Here is a 22,873-nt window from a genome sequence, read left to right as displayed (position 1 = left end):
TTATTGTTTGAATTATACAATATTTCAATTTTGACAGATTTGATGATGAGGACCAAAGGCTTGACTGAACCATATAACAATGGTAATTCCACATGTTCAGGGTGAAATAAAACTTGGTTTCACTGAGGACAATAAAAAGAAAATTAGAACATTCTTTCATTTTCATTATGACCAGGATGTGCTTACTGTTTTGTGAAATTAAGCAATTAAAAATGTCAAAACTTTCTTATTTTACTTCCGATTTTGATGAAATTTTCAGTGTTGTGTTTTTTATTTTTTATTTTATATTTAAATTAACTTTTTTGTTGGGGGTACGTGGAGCTCAACTCCCAAGGCTCAACTTTAAAATAAAAAAAAACTTCGCTTTTTGTTATCTGATTTATATGAAAGTTTTAGCATTTCGCTATATGAATTTTACCCTATTTATTTAGATATATTTGTCTTGTATTTCCGTTGATGCCCACAATCAAAGTGTTGATTATTATGGCAAAGTTTTCATATTTTCAGCCTTACCCCTCTAATGAATGTTTCGTGATCATGCTCGCGCAATAATAGAAATACTATTGGCTGCGCTGAGCACTGTGTTTTGCTTTGCTTGAGTGGCATTCTACCGATGTATTTTTAGTTCAGTGGTACCTGCCCGACGTGCTGAGCTAGCTACGCTGTGTTGAGACAATAACAAAATTCCTGCAAGTCAAGTTTAAATAGGATTTTTGCTCTCAAAACACATAATTTTTTTGAAGGAAAACTTTGATTTTTCCACTAAGGTTTTTAATTTTTTACATCACTATGAATAAACAAAATCTCTGATTTTAGGGGCAATATTTGGGTTACATAAATCGGCAACATTTAAAAGGAAAGAAAAACAACACAGAATGAGCAACAGAAGATTTAATGAATTTCGGGATTTTGGGCTCATATACAGGTAAATACTTAATGTGTGTTGAAAAAAATATGTTGAAGTTATTTCTAATTTGTAAAAATGATAATTTGGTGGGAGAGTGAATGGTTGATGGGCCTGCTTTTTGTGCCTGTAAATGTAATATTTCGCACTGCACTGCCCCACTGGCACTGGCCACTGCACTGCTGCAGCCGCACAACAGACCAGTCAACAGATATTGTGTGAATGTGATACTGATGTGGCTGGCCGTGGCTTGTCCTTTTCTCGCGCTCGCTTTGCCTACTTATATCAATGTCTGTTTTTATGCTGCTGCTGTGTTGTGCAGGACAAGAGCCTAGCCCTAACAACAGGCATAAGAAAGGTCTTGGATCTGGATAGGGTCAAGAATTGAGGAGGGGGGGGGGGGGGGGGGGGGGTAACCGTTGAAGAGTTGGGAAAATATCAAACATGTCAAACAAGAAAAACTAGTAGATTCTATTAAATGAAGTTTACGTCAATAAATAATATCAGTCAATGATCAATTCTTCATACTTTTTTTTTGAGGGCGTATGTTGGCAAGACTTCCATATGTCCCCTCCACTAAAATTGAAAAAAAAAATATGGAGGTTTATCAAGAATTATCTAACATATCTAAGAGATTTAAGAAGAAAAGTCGGATACATACCAAAATATGGCTTTATTCCGTCAAAAATTCAAGTGTGTGTAATTCCCAATGGCATCGGTTTATTTAGTCATAAAAATAAATACCCAATACTCTTGGAGAGTAGACTAGTCGTAATATCGGTTGATAATTGTTATGAAACCCATGGTTTTCAACAATTCCTGCTAGCTCAGTGAGTAAGGCGACAGACTGAAGATGCTTCGTTCTGCAGCGAGAGGTTCGAATCCAAGTTCCCACCGGAAGTAAGAAGAAAAAAAAGAAGAAGAAAGAGAAAGACAGAAGGGGGTTTTGGGGAAGTATTTTTTTAAATTAGTGAGGGGACATATGGAAGTCTTTCCCGTATGTCACTGCACACAACGGCAAATTGTCCATAGACTGTGTACAACGGATAGATCGTCTCCGCACAGCGATTCTAAGACCGCTGATTGGTCAATCGCGCAGATCACGTCATGATCACGTGGTCCGAAAAATAATTCCTTCGGACTGCGTGCGGAAGTATCGATAGCGATAACGATATCCGGTCACGATGTGTACGCGGTAAATGGTCTTGGTTCGTGATTGGATCGCTCCGGTATCGATCAAAAATTATCGAAACTCTGCAATTTCATGCATATTCACGCGACGCTCCGAAACCCGGAAGCCAATTGACTTTGTGCACGTTGCGATAGACTCTACAAATTCCAACGAACACGATGACATATAGACGCTAATTTGTAAGATTTTGACGGAAAAGCAAAAAGTAATCGAAATTCTCTTACCTGTGCGGTATCGGTGAGAAAATAGATCCTCCGAGAATACCTTTCATAATTCATATAAAATACGCGAAAGTGAAATTCTAGGTCGATTTTGGTGCGAGGTGATAGAGAATTGTACACTTGTTTTGGTGGAATTCTTTGTGGGGAAATAAAAGGCTTGCACTGCGCATGCTTACTATATTTTCATTCATAAATTGGTTCTCGGCAGTGGCTGGATGACGTCTTGTAAGCAAAAATGTACACGACCGCTACGTTCACGCTCCGCTATCCGTTGTACACAATTTGTCGCTGTGCTGCAAAGGATCACGGGAATGAAAAGGGAGCAAAAGCAGAATTGTCTTTCGGGAAGCCATAAAATGCCATATGTTTTGTGTAGTGTCACTCAAAATCTAGGCTTTTTTTACCTTGAGCGATGTTCGTGCAGGCTCCACTTCACTACCGCTACACTACGCTCCACCTACCCGAACATCGAGACTCACAACTCACTCAGATACTCTGAGTGGCAAAGATAGGAAAATATGCATATTTATTGTAAAAATTATACGTTGAAACGGCATAAAAAAAGAATAAAAGCTTAATTTCTTACTTTACACCTTAATTTCACTCCATATCCATCCTTCGGTTAGCCTCAAAATTGGTGATTTAGAGCCAACATTGAGTTCCTCACATGTATGAATAATTCGCTGCAGATTTCAAAACATCGCATGCGTGTGGGTCTGAGCTCGGACTGTTGCGCATGCCCAATAGCATGTAAATTGGCTAGAACTTCATTTGTGACATTTATAAATTATTTCATATTTTAACACGTAAATTAAAAATATCCCAGAAATTTATTATGAGAAGATGGGATCTTACTGATGTTTTTGTCGCCGTCTTGTCCCCTTTCTTAGTAGCTACAAGAGGCATTATACATGTACTTTTAAGGGCGGCAACATCATGCCGAAAAATCATGAGAGATTGAACTTAGGGTTAAGATCTTCATGATGGGGATGGTAATTGCCAGTGAGATATGTCTAAAAAATTTGTCTTAAAGGATTAAAGATGATGATTATTATCATTATTATTTATTTTGTTAATTATTACTGTCAAAATTATGCAAACACTGAGTTAAAAAAGGTTTGCAATTACAATGTATCATCTTCATCATTCTAATCAGTGGTTTGATATTGCCTGTGACAATACCAATCAATAATTAATGAATTGATTTGTGTATTTCTATCTTCCATTGCCAGGAGATTCCTGATTCAAGACAGTTGACAAAAGGTGCAGGATGACTGAGAGTCACCCAAAATGGACATGTGATTACTGCACTTATCACAACTGGTACAGCTCTATCAAATGCACCTTGTGTCATGCACCAAAACCTGTACAACTCATCACATCACCGACACAGGATAGTTCCTCCACATCCCTTGTCGAGGAGCAGAGTGATAGTAGCCCTAGACGCCTTATCCTGCCAGAATCTGATAATAGTTCCCCTAAGTGGCCATGCAAGGCATGTACTTATTTGAATTGGCCGCAGGCAGCCAAATGTGCTCTTTGTCACACTGCAAAGGGGACTGGACCACCTGGAGATAACAGCAAAAGTCGTGGTCAGCCACGTCTCAAGACTGTTCGCCCCACGGTGGGTCAGCAGAACGTCAACAATGACCGCAATCGAACTATATGCAATAGTACAAAAAAGTGGATATGCTCTACGTGTACTTATGAGAACTGGCCCAAAGCAAAGCACTGTGTTTTATGTAGCTGTGCACGCCAAAAGCAGAGCCCTGACTCAAGTGTTGGAGCGGGAAGCACTTTGATTGAGGAGAATCTGAGGAATGCTGGTGCATCAAGTCGTACATCTCCCACCAGTTCACCACCTCGTAGTCCAGGTCCAACTATCTCTAATGTCAAAGTGCCTGTCATTGGGGCCACCTCAACACCCGGTCATGGTACCATCAATGTTGATCAAGAGAAACGCATCAAGCTTATCCGTAGGAGATTGAGAAAGTCTGATTGGCTGTTCCTAAATGCTTGTAATGGTGTAGTGGATGATGACCATCAAGCAGTAGAAACATATTTAACATCAGGTGGAAATCCAACCAGAACACTTACTGCTGATGAGGTTCTTTTACTCAACCGATCTGGTGTCTTTGATGTTGGTCTTACCCTTGCCCATCTTGCTCTGCGTTTCAGGAGAGAAGATCTGCTGGCTGTTCTGCTTTCTACAGATATTAGTAGTGCCCATGCTGTCAAGCGACCACCATCTCAAGTTTGCCCTGAACTTGCCGCTGACATCCGGAGAGAGGTTGCAAAGTCGATACGACAGAGAAAAGGAGACTTTCCTTGCTATTTTGTTACAGATATTATAACTTTTATTCTACCTGGAGGTAAACAAATATATTCTTTTTCACCTGTAGATCATTTTTTTTGTGTTACACTACAGGTTTAATTTTTATAAGTTTTTACCAGAGAAAATGCAATTTTTTTTGTTATTTAATTTTTTTTTACAGAAATAACTTTATTCTTCCAAGAGCTAAACAAACTTTCTTTTGTTTTCAACTGTGTCTCATTAAGTTACATGAGGAGTATATTTATTTGGTTCTATACGTTGTTTGCATTATATTATTTTATTTCTAAAGTCAAATAACATTGGAATATTAAAAGTCACATCTGTATTATGTGTCCAAAGGAAAAATTCATTCATTGAAATATTGTTAATGGATTTTTTTTTTGCATTGGGAATTCTCCATCATAATTTTGTATTACAAAATGCTGTGAATTTTTGGCTTTGATATTTCTTGGCACTAGATTTTGATTGTCCTATCCCATTTTCTTCCTTTGAAACCTAGAAATCAACTACCTCCCACTAATGGTGCGCAATCAACTAATGGATGAACTGCTTGATCAAGATGCACAGAAAGGTAATATGACAAACACATTCTTTAAGAAATACAACTTGAGATATAATTTCTGTCTTTTCAAAGCACCTATGAATTTCTAAGAAGTATTGATTCCCAGCTGTGCATTTTCTTCTTGTATTTATAGATGAAGACATGCATGTAGGTTTATCATTGAAAGGTCATTGCTGAAAGTGTACAATCTTCTTGAAGTACATCTTTCCAATTTTCATACATGTTTCAGCCGTTACAAAATATACATAAGGGAAAAGGGGCCCACCGCTGAAAGAGTTGTGAATAAATGCAAATTTGATTTTCAAGCAATGAAATGTGTGTTTAAGGGATTTGTGCTTTGATTTTTTTTTTAGTTTCATTCATTTGCAACCCTTTTTTGTAACAGGTCCCTTTACATCTATCAAAATAGACCATTGCAGCATGTGAACACAATATGTTTCTTGAATTGACATGAACTCATTTATGGGTTCAAGCAAGAAATGAATATATTAGAATTGGTTTCTTAAAAGGCAACTCAAACTTAGAGATTCTAATCCCTTTGAAAGTAGCATCATAGAATGTTTGAGGATACCAATTATTTTTTTTTGTCATTACCTATAGGCCTATAATATGCTAATATCTTGTTTATTTTTACTATATTACTTGTTTTATCTATACCAAGGAGGGAGGGCCTTGTGGAAGATCGCTAATTTTTGTGATATATATGCTACCCCGTACATAAAAATTGATAAAAATGAATGAATAAGTTTTTCATCTCTTTTGATCTGATAGAGCTAGAACAGGAATCTCCCATTATCAATTGGAGTATGGAAGTTGCAGACTCCATGGGAAGCCGTCTTTATGCACTATGGAATAGGACTGCTGGTGACTGCCTACTGGACTCAGTACTCCAAGCTACCTGGGGTGTCTTTGATACAGACTCTGTGCTTAGAAGGGCATTGGGGGATAGTCTAAATGAGGGAGCACATAGGTATGGACATATTAACGTCAGTGCACACCTTACGATTGATCTCCACCCAATTTTGGAATAAAATAGTAAAATTTGATATGAATATTGAGTAATAGAATATCTTACTGTATAAGGTTCTAAATCATCATGCGAATCCAAATCTGTGACTCTATTACATGTACTTTCTTTATTAGAAGGTACATGTGTATTGAATTTCTAGTTGTAATGACATCATAGCGATCATACAGTTGGCTACGATTTGAAACCAATTTGGCCCCTACTAAAGGAATTCATTTATCCAAAATAGTTATTCTTGCAGTTAATTTGGACCTCAAATAAAAAGATAATTTTCATTTACATCTTATTTAAATAAGTAAAATGCAACTTGTTCCACAATCAGATCATGGACTACTCGTGAGGTGTGCGGAGGCATTTAGCCTTTTAGCGCAACATTCAATCTGGAAGTTCCTAAGTGATTGGGGCCCTGTAGCACTTAGCTTAGCTTTTGATCATAGGAATGATTATACGCTTGATTACACTTTATCATTTATCTGCAATCGTGCACACAGATAAACTGTATGATCAATCCTTTAACATTGTGTTACATGACCCATTGCTCTTGCATATAATCTTTGTCAAAACTGACAAGAATTGATTCTGTGAAATTCAGTTAGATACCAGGCGATATTTCACAAAGTGTTAAGTATGACTTAGAATAGGACTTACATAGTCTAATTGCATGTCATATATAAGGCATCACCACATTTCTCAAATCATGGAACATGTAAGAGGAATGCGCGTTATTGTGTACTAATCAATAAGATTGCTCTTTATATATCATGTGCGCATCAGCATTAAGCATGACTTAAGTCACACTTAACTTGTGAAACACCCCCCCCCCCCCCCCGGAGCTTTACATCAATATTTCATCTGACAAGTTATCAGATCTTACAACTTTCCTTGATTTTGATTCGCTGAGAAGCGCTGTTGGTAGGGCAACTGTTGGATAAATCTGGTCTTTTCAGATTAATTGACAAGTCTTTTCATGAAACGCTCGCCTGGTGCTCATTGCAGATAGAGTTGCAAGCAAAAACAGTTCACCAATCCAGTTAATCTACAGTTATTTACCGGCTGAAATCAAAGGTTGTAAAAAAAGTAAATTGATAGTTTATTTCTGTGGATGAATATGGGACTTTTCAATTGATGTTATAGAAAAATGGTGCCGTTAGATAAGCTAATACAAAGAAAAATGAATAAGCAAACAAGAAACTTAAAAAAAAAAATAATTGTTAACCACAAAATATTCTACCACAAGTCAAGAATGAAAGGCCTTTTAGGAAGTGTTATTTTGTACATGTGCTGTGATATGAATTAATGAAATCATCACATCATTGAAACAAATGTTGTAATGCTGTTTGCAGGTTCTACAGTCGTTGGAAGGCGTATGAAGCCATGCATGTTGAGAGCATGCATTTCAGCTTAGATGATGACCAGTGGTTGAATGATTGGTCACTTATGCTTAGTCTTGCCGGTCAACCAGGAGCTGCCTTGGAACAGACCCATATCTTTGCTCTGGCCCATGTTCTACGTCGACCAATCATTGTCTATGGAGTCAAGTTTATTAAGAGCTTCCGTGGAGAGAATCTTGGCTTTGCACGCTTCCAAGGTATACCCTTCATTCATATTTGTCATGACAAAGAAATTTTTGTTGTAGATTTGCTTATTTGTGCAAAGTTAATTTATCAGTTAGTAAATAGCATGAATAACTGACAGAAAATGTGTCATATGCACTTGTACTGTAGATTTAAGCCCTTGAGAACAGAAAAGTTTCAGATGTTTGAAGGTTGTGTCTTTGTAAGTTCAATTTTTGTTTATTTGTTATGGTCCATGTTGTGATGACCATTATTATCTTGTTCTCTGATGAATTTTTCTTTTCCTTCTCCCCGCCTCCCTCCGCCCCCAGGTGTGTACTTGCCATTGTTATGGGAGCCTAGTTTCTGTTGTAAGTCACCCATTGCCCTAGCTTATACCAGGGGTCATTTCTCAGCCCTCGTAGCCCAGGAGTCTGGATCAGATGATAACCGTGGTGCTGGCGCCAATCTGGACAGCAGTGATGATAGCCAGACTATTTACCTCCCCCTCACTGACAGTGATGGCAAGCTTCTGCCCATTCATTTCATTACTCCTCTGGAGGTAGGTCCTCTCTGATGAACTCTTGAAAATCAAACAAGCATAATGTTCACTGAATATTATATTTTCAATTTCCTGTGATAACAGAGATATGCCTATAATTGACTAATGAAGGAGTTGATGATTACACACACTCCATATTTTATTTTTTGAAATATTTGATTTTCTCCTAATGTAACATTTTGTTGAATTCTTCATAGAACATGTTTATAGGTCAGTGTTATCACTCTTATGTATAGATGAAGAGCTTCTTTATCACCAGAAAATATTAACAATATGCAAAAGAAAAAGAAAGGATGTGCTCCCTCATTCCCATACTGTACATGCTAGGATGTGCATAGATCTGCTTGGTTGAGATAAAGAAAACTTAAAAATTACATGACTTGTATGCCTTTGTCATCATTTTTGCCATGATGAAATTTTGGCAATGATACATGAGGAACTTTTTGATGGATCAATTTCAATCCTGGTCCAAGTATACATATTGGAACCAAAGAGGTCATTACATACATTGAAATGATTTCCCTCGATATCCTTTGAAGTTGAACCGTTTTTGGTTCATTTATACATGAGTGACAATGATGTGATACGAATTTGGTGTCGCAAGGTCATGAGAAGTAAGGTGTGTAGTATGTCCTTGATTTGGCATTTGCAGAGACGTATATTTTGACAGTGCAGTCAAGAATCCATCTAATTTATATATTCTTCATGTCACATTCTATTCTCTTTCTGCCTTCTTTCTCACCCATTTTGAACCTGTTACCGTAGGTTGGAACCGAGGAGCGCCTGTTGAATGAATGGCTGGATTGCTGCTACACAGCTGGTGGTACCTTTGTGGCACAACAGGTTCACCCTCGGCACCGCCCTGTCATCATTGGCCAGATGATAGAGGAATGGCTTCAACGCTACCGCAGGATCGCACAACAAATATGATAGAACTCGTCTCTATCAGAAGTAGAAGAAGCTCTTCACTGCCTAGAAGAATAGTGTGAGGCTGTTTCCACAAACCTGTTAGTAATATCAACCTTGACAAAAGAGTGATGAGGCATTTTCACAAGCTACATTGCTAGACGGGATTTATGGTATTCTCATCCGTTTTACAGGTACTCGACTGTAGTCATTCATCAGGTACAAGATTGAACTTCCAGATCTTGGTGAGGGTTCCAATTGAAATACTATGTATTCTAGAAAGAAAGTTCTCGCTAAATAGAAGCAGACCTGTGGACTGTATCTAGAAAATTTATTTTCAGAAAATAGACTGGGTAGATTATATAATGACATCCTATTTTTGGAATTGGTTTGCTGGTATGTTGCGGGATGATGGATCACAACATTTTTCTTGTGGTTTGCCCAGTCCCATTCATAAAGGAAAAATGATTGTCTCAAGTTTGATGATTAGCAAAGCTTTGCAGTGCTGTTTCCATTGTCTCAAAATGGTGTTTGATCTAGCTAGGATGGAAGGTGCATGTACATGTATCTGGGAGTAGGTTGTTCTTAGGAAAAGTGAAGGTATCGACAGTGGTGATTGATCAAGCCAATGGCCTTGAATTATAATTTATGATCAGATATGGAAAAATTGTAAAAAAACAACAACTCTTTTTACCAATGAAATTGACACTTGTTATGTTGGTTTGAATGACATTAGAATTTAGGGAAAAAATTGATTATTTTTATTTTGATTGTTCAAGAAATTTGGAAAATATGTTTTAGAGATTATGTGAGGAGGACCGGAGTCTTATTTTTCTACTGTAGTTCTTACTTGTTATGGATGTTCTTAATTGACTACCCATTTCCTCTTTGGATGTAAATTGATTCAGAGTTAAAAGGTCTTAAGAGCAAACATATGTCAACAATAATTCCTAGGAAGAAATAGAAAAAGTACAGATCTATGCTGAATATATTTTGTACAATTAGTATGTTTGAAGAGTAGGAAGCCAGCGATGAAACTGCTGTGAATTAGAATTGATTTCATAATCTGATATATGAAGGGATGTCTATATTAGGGAATTTTTCATTTGAACAGTTACCATGTAGACCCCTCTACCACTTTATATGGAAATTTTCTGGACTGTTTCATTAACCATTGATCTTATTTATACAAAGACTATTTATATACAGGTGAACATATTTTGATATTCAACAGATTTTCTCAGAAGTAATGTGAAGTAGTGTGTTGTAATTATTTAAGTAAGGGAGAATGATGTGACTTATTAAAACTATTTTGCATTGAGAGGCATTTGCATGCTGCATGTTGAGTACATCCCTGCATGCTGTTTTACAATTTATGAGGTAAATGTTGCTGAATTACATATTATTGCTGTCAAATGTATGGCTTTGTTGTGATCTAGAGACAAGACTGCTTAATTGCATGAACATACAAGCAATTACCAATGGGTTAAAGTGATGAAATAATATTGTTTAAGTAGAAAAATTTGCATCTTATGAAATGAGTGGTGTACATAATCTTTTCCTAATTAATTATCAACAATACCTGAAATTTAAAGACAAAATGTCATTAACTATCTAAAATAAAGCATCAAATAATCAAGGTGTGTCCTTTCCTGTGCCAGTGTGAGTGTCCAGGGGCATATATGAAGCTGCTGAGGCAGCATTGTGTGACAATTTCAGAATTCTTAATGGCTCGGTGGTACTCTATCGAGCCAGGAGTTTCTATCATAAATATTGTGATATATGCATAATTTGTGAAGCTTGAGTGATTCCTGTCTGACAAAAAAGTTTTCAATTGACCTAAAGAATGTGACATCATAATCTCATAGCGCCCTCCCTCAGAGGATATAGAAATACATGTACATGGAGTTGTCAGAGATGCAGCAGCTGCAGATCACCTCAAGGCAATGGTGCTGATCTCTGAGATGGCAGCATAATTATGCATTATAAGGTCTATTGTAATATGATTGCAACAGTAACTGAAATGGAAGGGGATTTTATTTTGAATCCTATGCAAAGCAAACTGCCTTTTTACAGCTTTCTTGCTTTTCATTCTTTCATGTAGTCTTGTCTTTAGGTTTCACAAATATACACTACCTTCAGATATTTGCACATGATTAATTTATTGCTGTATTTATGTATTAATGATGTTTGTTTTATTACCATGTGTAGCGATAGTAAAACAGATTGCTGCAATGTAAGACTGTATTAAAATGCAGCTCCGTGTAATATGCAGTATTAAGATTTACAAAATCTGAATGGATCTTACGTGTTTCCTACATGGATAACTGAGAATAATGCAGTGATAATTCTAATGAGGAATCATACATTTTTGAAGTTTTCTAATAAGGGTCTGTTGTCAATTATCTATTGTGTTGGATACTGAATTGACTTGGATCCAACGTGACACTTAAAGTGATTGGTTAACATTGGTTTGACTTTAAAAAAATCTGAGCTAGAAGGTCACACTTGTCACCTGTGTCTGTGATGTTACAAAAATGAAGCCCAGAAAAAATTGCGTTCAAAAATATTTATTTAGTGCTTCAAAAATTGAAATATAAAGTGACCGGAAACACCATCTTAATTTCATCCCATACACTTATGTGTACTATTTAGGTGTCTATAAGATGCCTATTTACAAAATCGGGATTTGCCTTGTAGTTTTAGCTTTTCATTCTCAATAATAGTTTTCAGGGTTTATTAGTTCTAATACATGCACTTTTACACATGTTTCATCTTGGTTTGAGAAATTTTTAAATCAGCTGCTCACAAAGTTAAACAATACCTTTAACAAGTATTCTCACACTGCTTTAGGTGATAAATTTAGCAGTGGTATCAAGTTCCCCTAATGAAATCCAGTCGGCCATAAATTATCCTTGTTTATCTTTTAGTAAACAAATTTCATGAATGGGAAGTGTGATGATTACTAACTAATTAACAGATCATTGCATTCTTTATTAGAACCAATCATTTAAGCAAGGAGGTTCCACTTGACCTGTAAGGCAGCAAGACTTTAAAGTATGCAAGCTGGTAAAGTTTCCTTAATTCATTAGGGTTGTACCTATTTGATATCCTGGGGGTATTTTCACCCATTCGTCTCTCCCTCCCCTGCCAAAATAGTTTGAATGTAAAGAGTCAGTACTACCCTTGACTCCCCCACCCAAATCCCTATATATTGGAAATTCTCCTTCCCTCGGATAAGATTTTAAATGGAGACTCTGTGTAGAGGATAGTCGCCACCTTTTCATGTTAAGGACCATCCGCACTATTCGTATAAGAGTAGGGGGAAACCCCGGTGCAGTGGCTCACCTACACTCCCCTAATCAGTTGAGGAAAGACCTGTGGGTCATGGTGATTCAGTTTGCTTTTTGCCTTCCAGGCACAGGTGAAAATTCAGACACGGTATATTCATGCCGTGATCATTTTCTCCTATCCATGAACACAAGCAAGCTAATTTGTATTTTTTGTTGATTTATTTGATTTGCCGACATTTCTAATGTCAAAGCTTGAAGATCTCATACATGTACCTGAAAGACTGAAGCGAGAACAACTTAATTGTTTATGATGTTGGAATGCCTCAATATCGGTGTCATGCAAGTATTTTTTTAGAAACATTTGCAAGCTTTGAAAAGGCTTTGTTTTCCCTTACTGGCCTAAATTCTCCAATGGCATGTTTTTACAGAGCAGGGTTGTGAATTTAGGTCTTTAATTTGATTGCCTGTCTGACTTTCAATCATTTGAAATGTGATTATCTTATAGAAGATACTCTGTAGATATATTTCTTGTTTGTGCAATTTTTTAACATGTCATGTAATATTTACATGTTAATTACTTTGTTCTTAGATATTTGTATATTTATGATAGTGTTGTATGAGGATACGCCTCATCCCGTCAGAATTTAAATCACCTTTATATTCCTTTGTGCTCTTTTGATTTCTTTAGTATTTTTTTCTCACAGTTGTCTTATCTGCATTTATTTTATTTCATGTCCTTTACGGAATAACTGAAATTGCAAGTTATCAAGTGTGCGGATCTATGTAAAAATTTATTGCTGTTAAATGGAGAGTTTGCTAAAATTTCAAGGAGAAAGGGAGAAAAAAGGTCTAAATAAGAAACAAAATTGGTTCAGGGTTTGGCATAAAAATGTTGTTTTCTAAATAAAGATAGCTCATTCTCCATGATTGATTGAAATCACATAGACATTTGGTTCAGAACTTTTTATGTATTATTAAAAATTGCTGGAATTTATATTATTCAATTTTAGGTAAATTCCACTGCTTATCATTCTCATGTCCTATATAAGGATAGTTTTGTTATTGAAAGCTTTTATCATTGGTATTGTTTTAGTTCATTATTTTATGATTTTTCTTTTCTTCTTCAAGGAGTTGTATAGAATTACAAATACTGCAGTTATACCAATGAATTTAACATCCTTTACAATGAGATGATTCAGATAATTTCCATGCTCTTCCAAATTATACCACCCACCTTTGCTATTAGGAAATTGCCAGAGATTATATGAAAAATAATTAGATTATGACATTGCTGAAGAATATGTAGAAAAAAGAACAGTAATTTGGATATGTATTATGAGGTTATTGAGTGTGAATTAATTCATGTTTGTTTTTATTGGTTTTGTTCAAGTATATAACATTGTGTATGCATATTAATGTAGAGCAGTGATTGATGTTGCACTTATGCTGTCGGAATAATCGTGGCATTTTCTTTTTTTTTTATATATGAATGTTCTAAAATGTTTGGGGTAGGCAGTACATTTGTTTATTCTGGTTTGACCTTTATACTATGCTACTTTTACAATGTTTGATACCTAGCTCATGGAATATGGAGGCATACCAGTTATTCAAAGTGATCCGTAGACCTGGGGCCCGTCTTACAAAGTTTCGATTGATCCAATCAACTACAACCATGGGAAACCAGCAACATCAACATATAAAAGTCATGTTTGGTAAAAAATATTTTATAGATGTGATGTATAATCGTACATTCATTGTTTTATTAAAAATTCGGTGTGCTTCTCTTTCTTTATAAGGGATATGCAAATTTCCAAGGGGAAAAATATATTGTTTGTCATATAGTTTAAGATGTTCAGATCAATCGTAACTCATTCTAAGTCGGGCCCAGGTATTTGAATAGCTGTTTATAATAATAATAATACATAACATTTATAAAGCGCTTATTACTGTTGTTTCTAAGTGCACTGTGTTCTGTTTATGGTTTGTACTTGGGATTAACAGAAAAAAAATGTGGCAGGGGAAAATGACACAGCTAATGCAACTACATGTATACTAATAATCCAAAATAAAAATTGGTGTGCACCTCCAATTAACCGACCCACAACTGTGAATCATCTATTAAACAGGTAGGTTTTGAGTAGGGTTTATGAACTGATTCACGGACTTGGCATTTTGAAGATAAGATAGTAGTTTGAATGGTAAACCAAACTCCAGGAGGCCATATGCTTCAAAGAGTAAAATTTTAATTTTTGGTAAAAATTGTAATTATTTTACTTAGATTGATTTTTTCATTAAGTAGCTCATAAGCCATGTAAAAGAATTCCCACAAGTATATTTTATTTATGCATTCAATATATCACGTTTCTACGTGTACGAGTAGAATATTTTCGGTCATTAACCATATACGGTCTAATCGTAACTTCTGGAAATGCCGCACTTGAAATTCGATTCCCTCTACTTTGCACAGCTATTACACTTAAACTCCTTTTTCCGGATGTATTTTGTTTTTCATATTCTTGATGTCATTAAATCATGAATATAACTTATATTCAGACTTTATCATATCTCCCAGGGGCAAGTATTTGATAACATATTCTATCTTGATTATCTTTTACAATTGAAAATGAGAAGAAAAAAAATGGTACCATGTCTTGCACACAAAACGTGGAATTGCCCTTGAAACTGTAAGATGGGGGGGGCAGTCATGGCTGAGAGCATTTTGTCATACCATTGCAAGACTAATACCTCGGTCACATTCAGCCTATGGCGAGTCGTAAACAAGTTGTTTTAACAATTTTTTTGTACCAGCTACATATAGGTGGTTTGAATAAAATGGCCGTTTTCGACTCGCTGTAGGTGAAATGTGACGGAGGTATAAATCAGACTTTCTCTCAAGACTACGAAAAGCAGTTTAAACCTTCAATCTTGCAAGATTGTGTCTAGTGTGAATGAATTCAGATATTTGTCTAAAGAATTATAGATGTAGACAATAAATTTTGAAACAAATGTGCAAGTATTGTACGGCTCATGAATGTCGGTGAGATGGATGAGTGAATGGTCTCGTAAAGCCATAGATGTGTTTCAATATACATCCCATCTTTATTCATACATGTAGTTTGACAAATCACATTGAAGCACAGAAAATGAAACAATACATGTCACTCCATGGTTTTATTACCATTTCCCTACAACCATATTAAAATCCATTGCACATGAGGTTAAAATGACCTAATAAAGATCAATAGCAGTAAATGATAAAATTTGAACTCTTGACTTAAATGTATATATGACTATTAGGGTCAGCCCCGATGAGGTGATGCCACTCTATCAGCACATGCTGTGTTACTAAGATCTAAAATCGCTACACAATGATGTAGCAGATTTGGTAAACAAAACTATTCCTGTGTACACCCAATCTTGATTCGATTCAGTTACATTTCTATTTTAAACAAGGGTCTTGGTTGGTGTTTCTTAAAGAGCTTTATCATCACCAATGGTGAACATAATTTACAAGATAGGATCACCAATCGTTTGTAACTTACACTCCTGGGGCTCATTTCATAAAGTAACTTTGTCATTATGGTAACTACCATGGAAACCTTGATTGTGATTGGCTACTGAGCTCTGTTACCATGGTAGTTGTCAGAATGGCAAAGTTACAACAGTTGTAAGTCCTTTATGAAAAGGGCCCCTGGTGTCTTTTTTTCACATATACATTAGATCTCAATGCAATCAGGAATGCCTCTGTTCCTTTCATTAGAAAGCGATATCCATAGATATTTACTTGTGCTGTAAGTTTGTGAACCCCATAACAAAATGCCCTCCTTCATGCTGAATGTTGAATGTTAACAACACTACAATGTTCGGCGAGCCCAGAGAAACAAACTTTATTGAATGTAATTATTCTATCACCAGACCTCACAATTATATATCTATAGCATGGCAAAATGAGGCAATTCAAATATGTTCATTTTCTGGTGGGGTTCATGAATTTTCACGCACCACTGTAAATGCAAGCAGTCAATAACATACCTCATTCTACTAGTAATTTATTAAGAAACAAAAATATACCACATTTACACGCTTGATACATCTCTTAGGCCAAAGATACACATGCGTCGGGTTTGAAGCTGCCTAGAGCTGATGCCGGCCTTAAGCCTGCAATTTGGTGCGTGTACACATATCAGAAGTAGACTGAAACCAGTCAGAGGTTTGTTATCGTCTGTCTTTTCAAGCCAACATTTTCTATTGTTCTTAAGCAATAACTACTGTTGGCTATTAATCTATTTCTAGTACAGTGGTTAATCTGCCTTTTACATGTAGGTGTACTTAGTCCGGATTGGAAATAAAAAATAGTGAGCATATACACATACGTAGAACCATCTTCGGACCGACCTCGTTCCACCTTTTGACGTATGTGTAACTTGGGCCTTAGATATTTAGGACAGACATAATCACAGGTCTTCATATTCATGGATTATAATTTGCTGACCTCACACTTTGCGGAAAAGCATTGGATTGCCTGTAACTGGTGGAAAGCAAACTTGATGTACTTGTAACCATGCCTAACTAGCCTTGGGCAGCAGTCCGGCAAGGGAAAGTGATATAATGACTTAGGTCGCATTACATAATAGCTGCTAGTAAATCTTATCGACCATGTGTAATATTTATCCCAATGGTGTGAAATTTCCCTAGGAAAACAGATACCCCACTGACTATAAGCATTAAAATAATTCCACTATATCAAGAGGACTTTACAGTCTGAAACTTATGAAATAACCGTAGAAAGAGAAGAATTTTGCAATGACATTGATCTCTAATATACATGCGATTTTCACTTTGGAATTATAATTGTCCAAAATTATATTCATGTGGTGAATAACATTTTAAAATGTTTCATATACTCTGGTAGAATAACAAAATCACAATTGCGCTATAAAGAAATAAAATCACAAAGCAAAGCATTGCATTAAAGATAGTTAATACACATTTTCAGACCAGCTGTTAGTACATTACATAATATATAACTACGTGTAAATACATGACTAATCTAAAGCCTCCATTTATCTGCAATACAGTAAAAAAAAAAAGAAGAAATTGCTGAAATGTGTAATGCTAAAGCAATAACGTTAAAATCTGTATTACAAAATTACAAATCAAATATTAAAATGCCTATAATCATTCAACCAAGCATGAGATTATTCCTTCAATCACCTAGGCCAATCATCTCAGCACCAAGGCTTCTCTAGACAAAAACAACCAAAATGTAGAAATGATTTCAGGTGGATAGTAGCCAGATGAAGATAACATCTAATTCATATGAATGTCTGCGACAACAACAAAAAAAAAAACATCATGTCCAATGTGACCAAACTTTTTAAGAAATCACATTTTGCCTATCAAAGTCCACACAAGTAAATTAATCTTATTTGAAGCTTAGGGTAATGCTAGGAATAGTAAAATCTCAATTCTGCTTTACTATGTGGTTGAAGTAAAGTCCAAATCAGCTTCAGATTGTAGATTGCTGTGATGTCACTTCGATTTGGAATCAATTGAGGCTGACAACAGACTAAAATTTTGTTGAACATTTACAGCACTTTTTAGTACTCTTATCATTAGGATTTTATGTAATTGAATTTCCACCAATATCAGTAGGCACAGGGCTTAATGCAGAATAAAATCATGGTAAATACAAAATTTAAAAAAAATATTTTGTAAGACACAGAAATGGAGGCTTACTTATCTCACCTATATCTATATCTGCCACGACAAGAATGCTTACTTAATCTAAAGAATTATCGTTGGTGATCAACACAAGGCACATATAGGTACTAGGTACTCTTCATACAAAAATATCAATGAAAAAGTTCAATAAATCGTCAAGCATATTTAATTAGCAATCACAGTAGACCATCCTTAAGTCAAATAATTTCCAAAACTTGAAGCCTTATTTCAGACCAGAAAATGTCTGAAATATGTCTAAAGATGTCTCATTTACATTTTCTAAGTTGAAGATTGTGTAAGAGATTTGACTTATTCATAGTCACCTGTATATCATATTTGGAATATAAATAATACTTAGTGATTTGTAAATAACAGATATGATATCTGCAGTGTTCATAACAAACACTTTATCATTTCATTTTGGTTTGGCATTACATACAATCATAGGGCAAACATGTAAATATATTCAAGCCTGAAAATTCTCCAATAATATATGTTGTATTATGTCCATATTTGGCTCCCTAAAATGAACAATGCACTGTTGTATCGAGAACTAATGGAACGGAATTAAATCAGTAAGAAATGGCATAAAAAAATAATCTGCAACAGGACTTGGTCAACTTCAACCAATCTTTGATGGTAATATTAGAGTATATATTCTATGATGGGAATGTCTCATAATATAAGAGGAAATCAATGAATAATTCACACATTATTAAATATATATAGTCAGTACAGGATAGCACACACATTACAGTACTTATATATTGGATGGCTCAGAACGGAATACTAGAAGTATTCTAAGGAGTTCAATAGGGCAAATATTCCATGTATCGCACATGAGTGGAATATTTACAATTTCTGGTATCCCATGAAATCAAAGCCATCCAATATAATTATTATCATCTATTCCTCCCCCCCCCCCCAAAAAAAAATAAAAGGAAAAATTTGACTAAGCAAGTCATGTCACTTATGACAATCAGTTAATATGGCCTCACTTTATAAGATCATTGTTGAAAAAAGATAAAAAGAAAAAAAAGAAAAAGAAAAAAAGATCATTGTTGATATGCAATTTAAATGTAGTTCATGAATGCTGCATATCACATTGCTTTCATTATTTTACGTGTTGTATATTTCACACGTTTGCACATGCGCGCTAGACTGTTGAACACGGTCTTATATTGAACAGCAAGTTTTGTACAGGAGCCTATAGGATATTCGTCTGATTTCGGTCCTTTTCCTGATACACTCATGCATTGAACAGGCAATTGATGAAGTCAAATATATGTGTTATTCATGCATCAATAAAACACTCTATACAGACAACAATTTTCATTACCGCATGATAAGCGTTCCTTTTGAAATATACGGCTTGAATCGAGTTGGGAGAAAGTTGAACCCCCCGCTTTCCAATTAGAGTATTACCAATAAGAATATAATATTCTGATAAATAAATGTTGGGGAACATGGCAACTTGAAAACATTAAAATACATCAAGAAATATTTCATTTCCATGTTTCCAACGAATTGAAATTCTCTTTCTATCTGAAAAGTGGTGCCTATGTCCTGCTTCTGCCCTGAAGTCAAGACAAATATGAAGATTGTTTCACAAACATATTTCTATGTTTGTAAGTAAGATAAAATGATTAAACAAAATACCCCAAATTTGTATCTCTGATAGTTATGTCAACAACAAAAACAGAATAGATGAAAAACAACCAGAATACAAACGCAATAGTTGGATTTCTTGTGCCTGCCTGACTGACTGACTCAGTCAGACGTGTCATGCCACATGATATCTCTTTCTTATTTACACTCTGTTCCTGACAGAGTATAAAAAAGGCCCAAAATAACAAATTCTACTTAAGTATTAATACCATTTATCAATAATCATAATGATAATAACAGTGTATATCATATCATGTCTGTCAAAGATGCATCTTAGGCAAGACACTAAACTACATTTGCCAGTGTCGACCAAGGTGAGGTTAAGAGGGACCCAACATGAATTTATACCATGACATGCCAAAAGGCCTCATGGAAAGCAATGCTAATGTTGGGCTAATAATTGCAGAGCACCTGAAGAAACATATTGAACAGACATGGGCACTATGTAAGAACACAATATACAATTATCTAAGTTACCAGCTTTGGAACGTTATGTGATTATGCACATCAATGTACAATCTGATTTCAGCCCTAGTTACATGAAGTTCCAGATGGATGATTTTCATCTCAGTATTGCGTGGAGTTGGAGTCTTTGAACATACTCAATTTTCCACTTCAAAATCCATTTGCTTAAAAAGTCCAATAAAGCTTTGAATTGAAAATGATCATGCAAATGAAGGGTCATGATCATTTAATAACCAATAGGACAACATCACTTGGATTTCTCATCTCTATACTCACATTTGGCACAATGGAGATTACAATTCTTTCTTTATACAGTACACCTAAAAAGTAAGAGTAGGATTCACACACAGAGAAATAAAAGAGATTAGAAAATGCATCCTATTATAATGTCTTATTTTTGCAATTGTGAACCTGGTGGCTCAAAAAAAAACCAACATTGAAACTTGTGCATATCTCATCTTGGTTTAAACAAAATGATTGAAAATAAAAAAGTTACCTGAAATGACATTGATCTAATAACCATGTTTTTGTAAGTTTTCTGAAATAGAGACATACAGAGATGATTTTCTTCCATAAATAACGATTTTGTTTAAAAAAAAAATTACAAAAACATATTTTTTAAAGAAAAAATGTACTGCCGTATTTTGGTTGCAAAAACGTACTAAATACGCCAAAAAAACGTACTGGGTGGCAGGTCTGCAATATAAAAGTCTATTTCTTTGTATGGTACGACACGTTGCATTCAAGCCTACGGTCATAAACGTACCTCTGGCTACAAATCTTGCTATATTGGCCCTTTGCTACATAGCCATATACACGTACATGGCTCTTCAGTGACCATCAAATGACTGCAGCTAATCACATTTCCCCTCCAATAAAAATAAGGACAAATAAAATAGAATCATGTTTCAAAGCGCACTCATTTCTTAGTGTGAACACCTACTGGTATAAGCTTTCAGCCTTTATCATACTGTCTTAGAAGAACCTTTGCCATATGTCGTGCAGAGCGTGTGGTCCCTAATATCACCCCAGCCACCGTTGGGCTTTGGTAGTCGAGACTTTAGAGGTCGTGTCTTGGGGGTTAAAATGAGACTCTTAGGGAAGAGACTGTCCTTGTTTGCTTCCAATGTGGAGTCTATTCTCTTAACCAACTCATCAGCACTGCACTTGCCTTTCCCAGTATGGTGAATGCCACTGTATGAAAATCAAGATAGTATGTTTTAATGAGTAATGAAAGTGATTTGCATGAATAAGACAGTCATCGGTATCATAACACCTCCTCCAAATTACTTACCCTAAAAAGACGGGGAGGGGGGGGGAGCTGATTCAGCTCTCCCTCAACATCTTATTGCAATTGATCCACTGCCAAAAAATCTTTTCACCACATTGCTCGCTGACTTTTAACTTTCAAGTCTTACGCAACTTTTAAGACTAAAATTGTGACTCCAAGGTACGCGGTTCCAAAATTATGCAACATCTTGTAAGTGCATGCAGACCCAAAATTGCTAAAAAATGCGAATTTGTGTACAAATCCAGTATTTGCCAAAATTAATAAATGTATTACTATTTTTCCTTTTAATGATTAACATCAATTAATTTCATCTTGTTTACAATTAAAAAAGAGGTCCTTGACAATTTCAATTGAAAAAGAAAACAGTAAAAAACAAAGAGTCAAACAAACAGAGAAATACATAAGAAAATAAATGTGATAGAAGCTCTTTCATTGCGTTGAAATAGTTCTTGTTCCCTTAATTATTACTACTCGAATCAAAATCTGTTTTGATGACAAGGATTATCAACTTATCATGCAGATACAATAGTCTTTGACATCAACAAGGCAATTTTTTTTCATATTTCATACATGACATTATGTAAAATACAAAGGCCCATATTCCGAAGTCAGGCTTAATTCAGACTCTGTGCTTTAACTATAAATTTGTGCTTGAACTATAGATAGCCAATTGTGATACAACTATTTAACAATACATCTTCAATTCATCTGTTCATTTTGGCACTCAAATAAAATTAATAACTATCAGAAAATAATGACTAAAAAGCAGTTTTCTTTATCATTAAAGCATAACATAAAAAGAACAGTAGACATTAGAAATACAATGTGAACAATTTTGTGACATTTTCATCTTCCCAAAATTTTAGCCTAGAAAGTTAAACCAAAGCTTAATTTAAAGTGGACATCAGAATAAAGGCCAAGAGAAATAATAAAGGAATAGCAGGTGTGTATTATCAGCTCCTTCATTAGCATTCCACGAAGTGACACAGCATTTGCTCCAGGCTTTATTTTGTCTATTAAGATATAGGGTTAGAAAAGGGTTTTATGTTAGGTTTAGGATAGGGTATAGTGTTAAATCCAGGGGTGAAGTTGGTTATTCCATTAATGTGTAGAATTTATAGCAGAGCAATTGTCGCCAGAGCAAATGTCATGGAATCTACCGCATGATAT

General features: G+C 35.4%; 2 protein-coding genes across 2 annotated transcripts in view; one reads left to right on the top strand and one right to left on the bottom strand.

Annotated features, from left to right (window-relative positions):
* The first annotated feature begins 821 nt into the window (after window positions 1-821).
* Window positions 822-11,072, top strand: LOC121425211 (ubiquitin thioesterase zranb1-like). Its single transcript, XM_041621217.1, has 7 exons — window positions 822-925; window positions 3,550-4,689; window positions 5,152-5,223; window positions 5,986-6,184; window positions 7,585-7,829; window positions 8,127-8,356; window positions 9,122-11,072. Exons 2-7 carry the CDS (start codon window positions 3,588-3,590, stop codon window positions 9,284-9,286), a joined length of 2,013 nt encoding a protein of 670 aa, XP_041477151.1. The 5' UTR covers window positions 822-925; window positions 3,550-3,587; the 3' UTR covers window positions 9,287-11,072.
* Window positions 11,073-15,065: 3,993 nt separating this feature from the next.
* Window positions 15,066-22,873, bottom strand: part of LOC121425210 (alpha-1,6-mannosyl-glycoprotein 2-beta-N-acetylglucosaminyltransferase-like) — a 40,434-nt gene continuing 32,626 nt past the window's right edge. The window contains exon 9 of the mRNA XM_041621216.1: window positions 15,066-21,606. Coding sequence (XP_041477150.1) covers window positions 21,378-21,606 — 229 coding nt within the window. The 3' untranslated portion in view covers window positions 15,066-21,377. The remainder of the gene's footprint in view (window positions 21,607-22,873) is intronic.

This window comes from Lytechinus variegatus, chromosome 12 (assembly GCF_018143015.1).
Source record: "Lytechinus variegatus isolate NC3 chromosome 12, Lvar_3.0, whole genome shotgun sequence".
NCBI lineage: Eukaryota > Metazoa > Echinodermata > Echinoidea > Temnopleuroida > Toxopneustidae > Lytechinus > Lytechinus variegatus.
The sequence above is the reverse complement of the archived record's forward strand: the minus strand, read 5'-3'. Positions and strand labels throughout refer to the sequence as shown.

Excerpts from the sequence above, each read along its gene's own strand:
- LOC121425211 (XM_041621217.1), top strand. The coding sequence starts at position 3,588 with ATGACTGAGAGTCACCCAAAATGGACATGTGATTACTGCACTTATCAC. Across the intron at positions 5,224-5,985 it reads TGATCAAGATGCACAGAAAG|AGCTAGAACAGGAATCTCCC; the intron begins GTAATATGACAA and ends TTGATCTGATAG. Across the intron at positions 7,830-8,126 it reads TGGCTTTGCACGCTTCCAAG|GTGTGTACTTGCCATTGTTA; the intron begins GTATACCCTTCA and ends CTCCGCCCCCAG.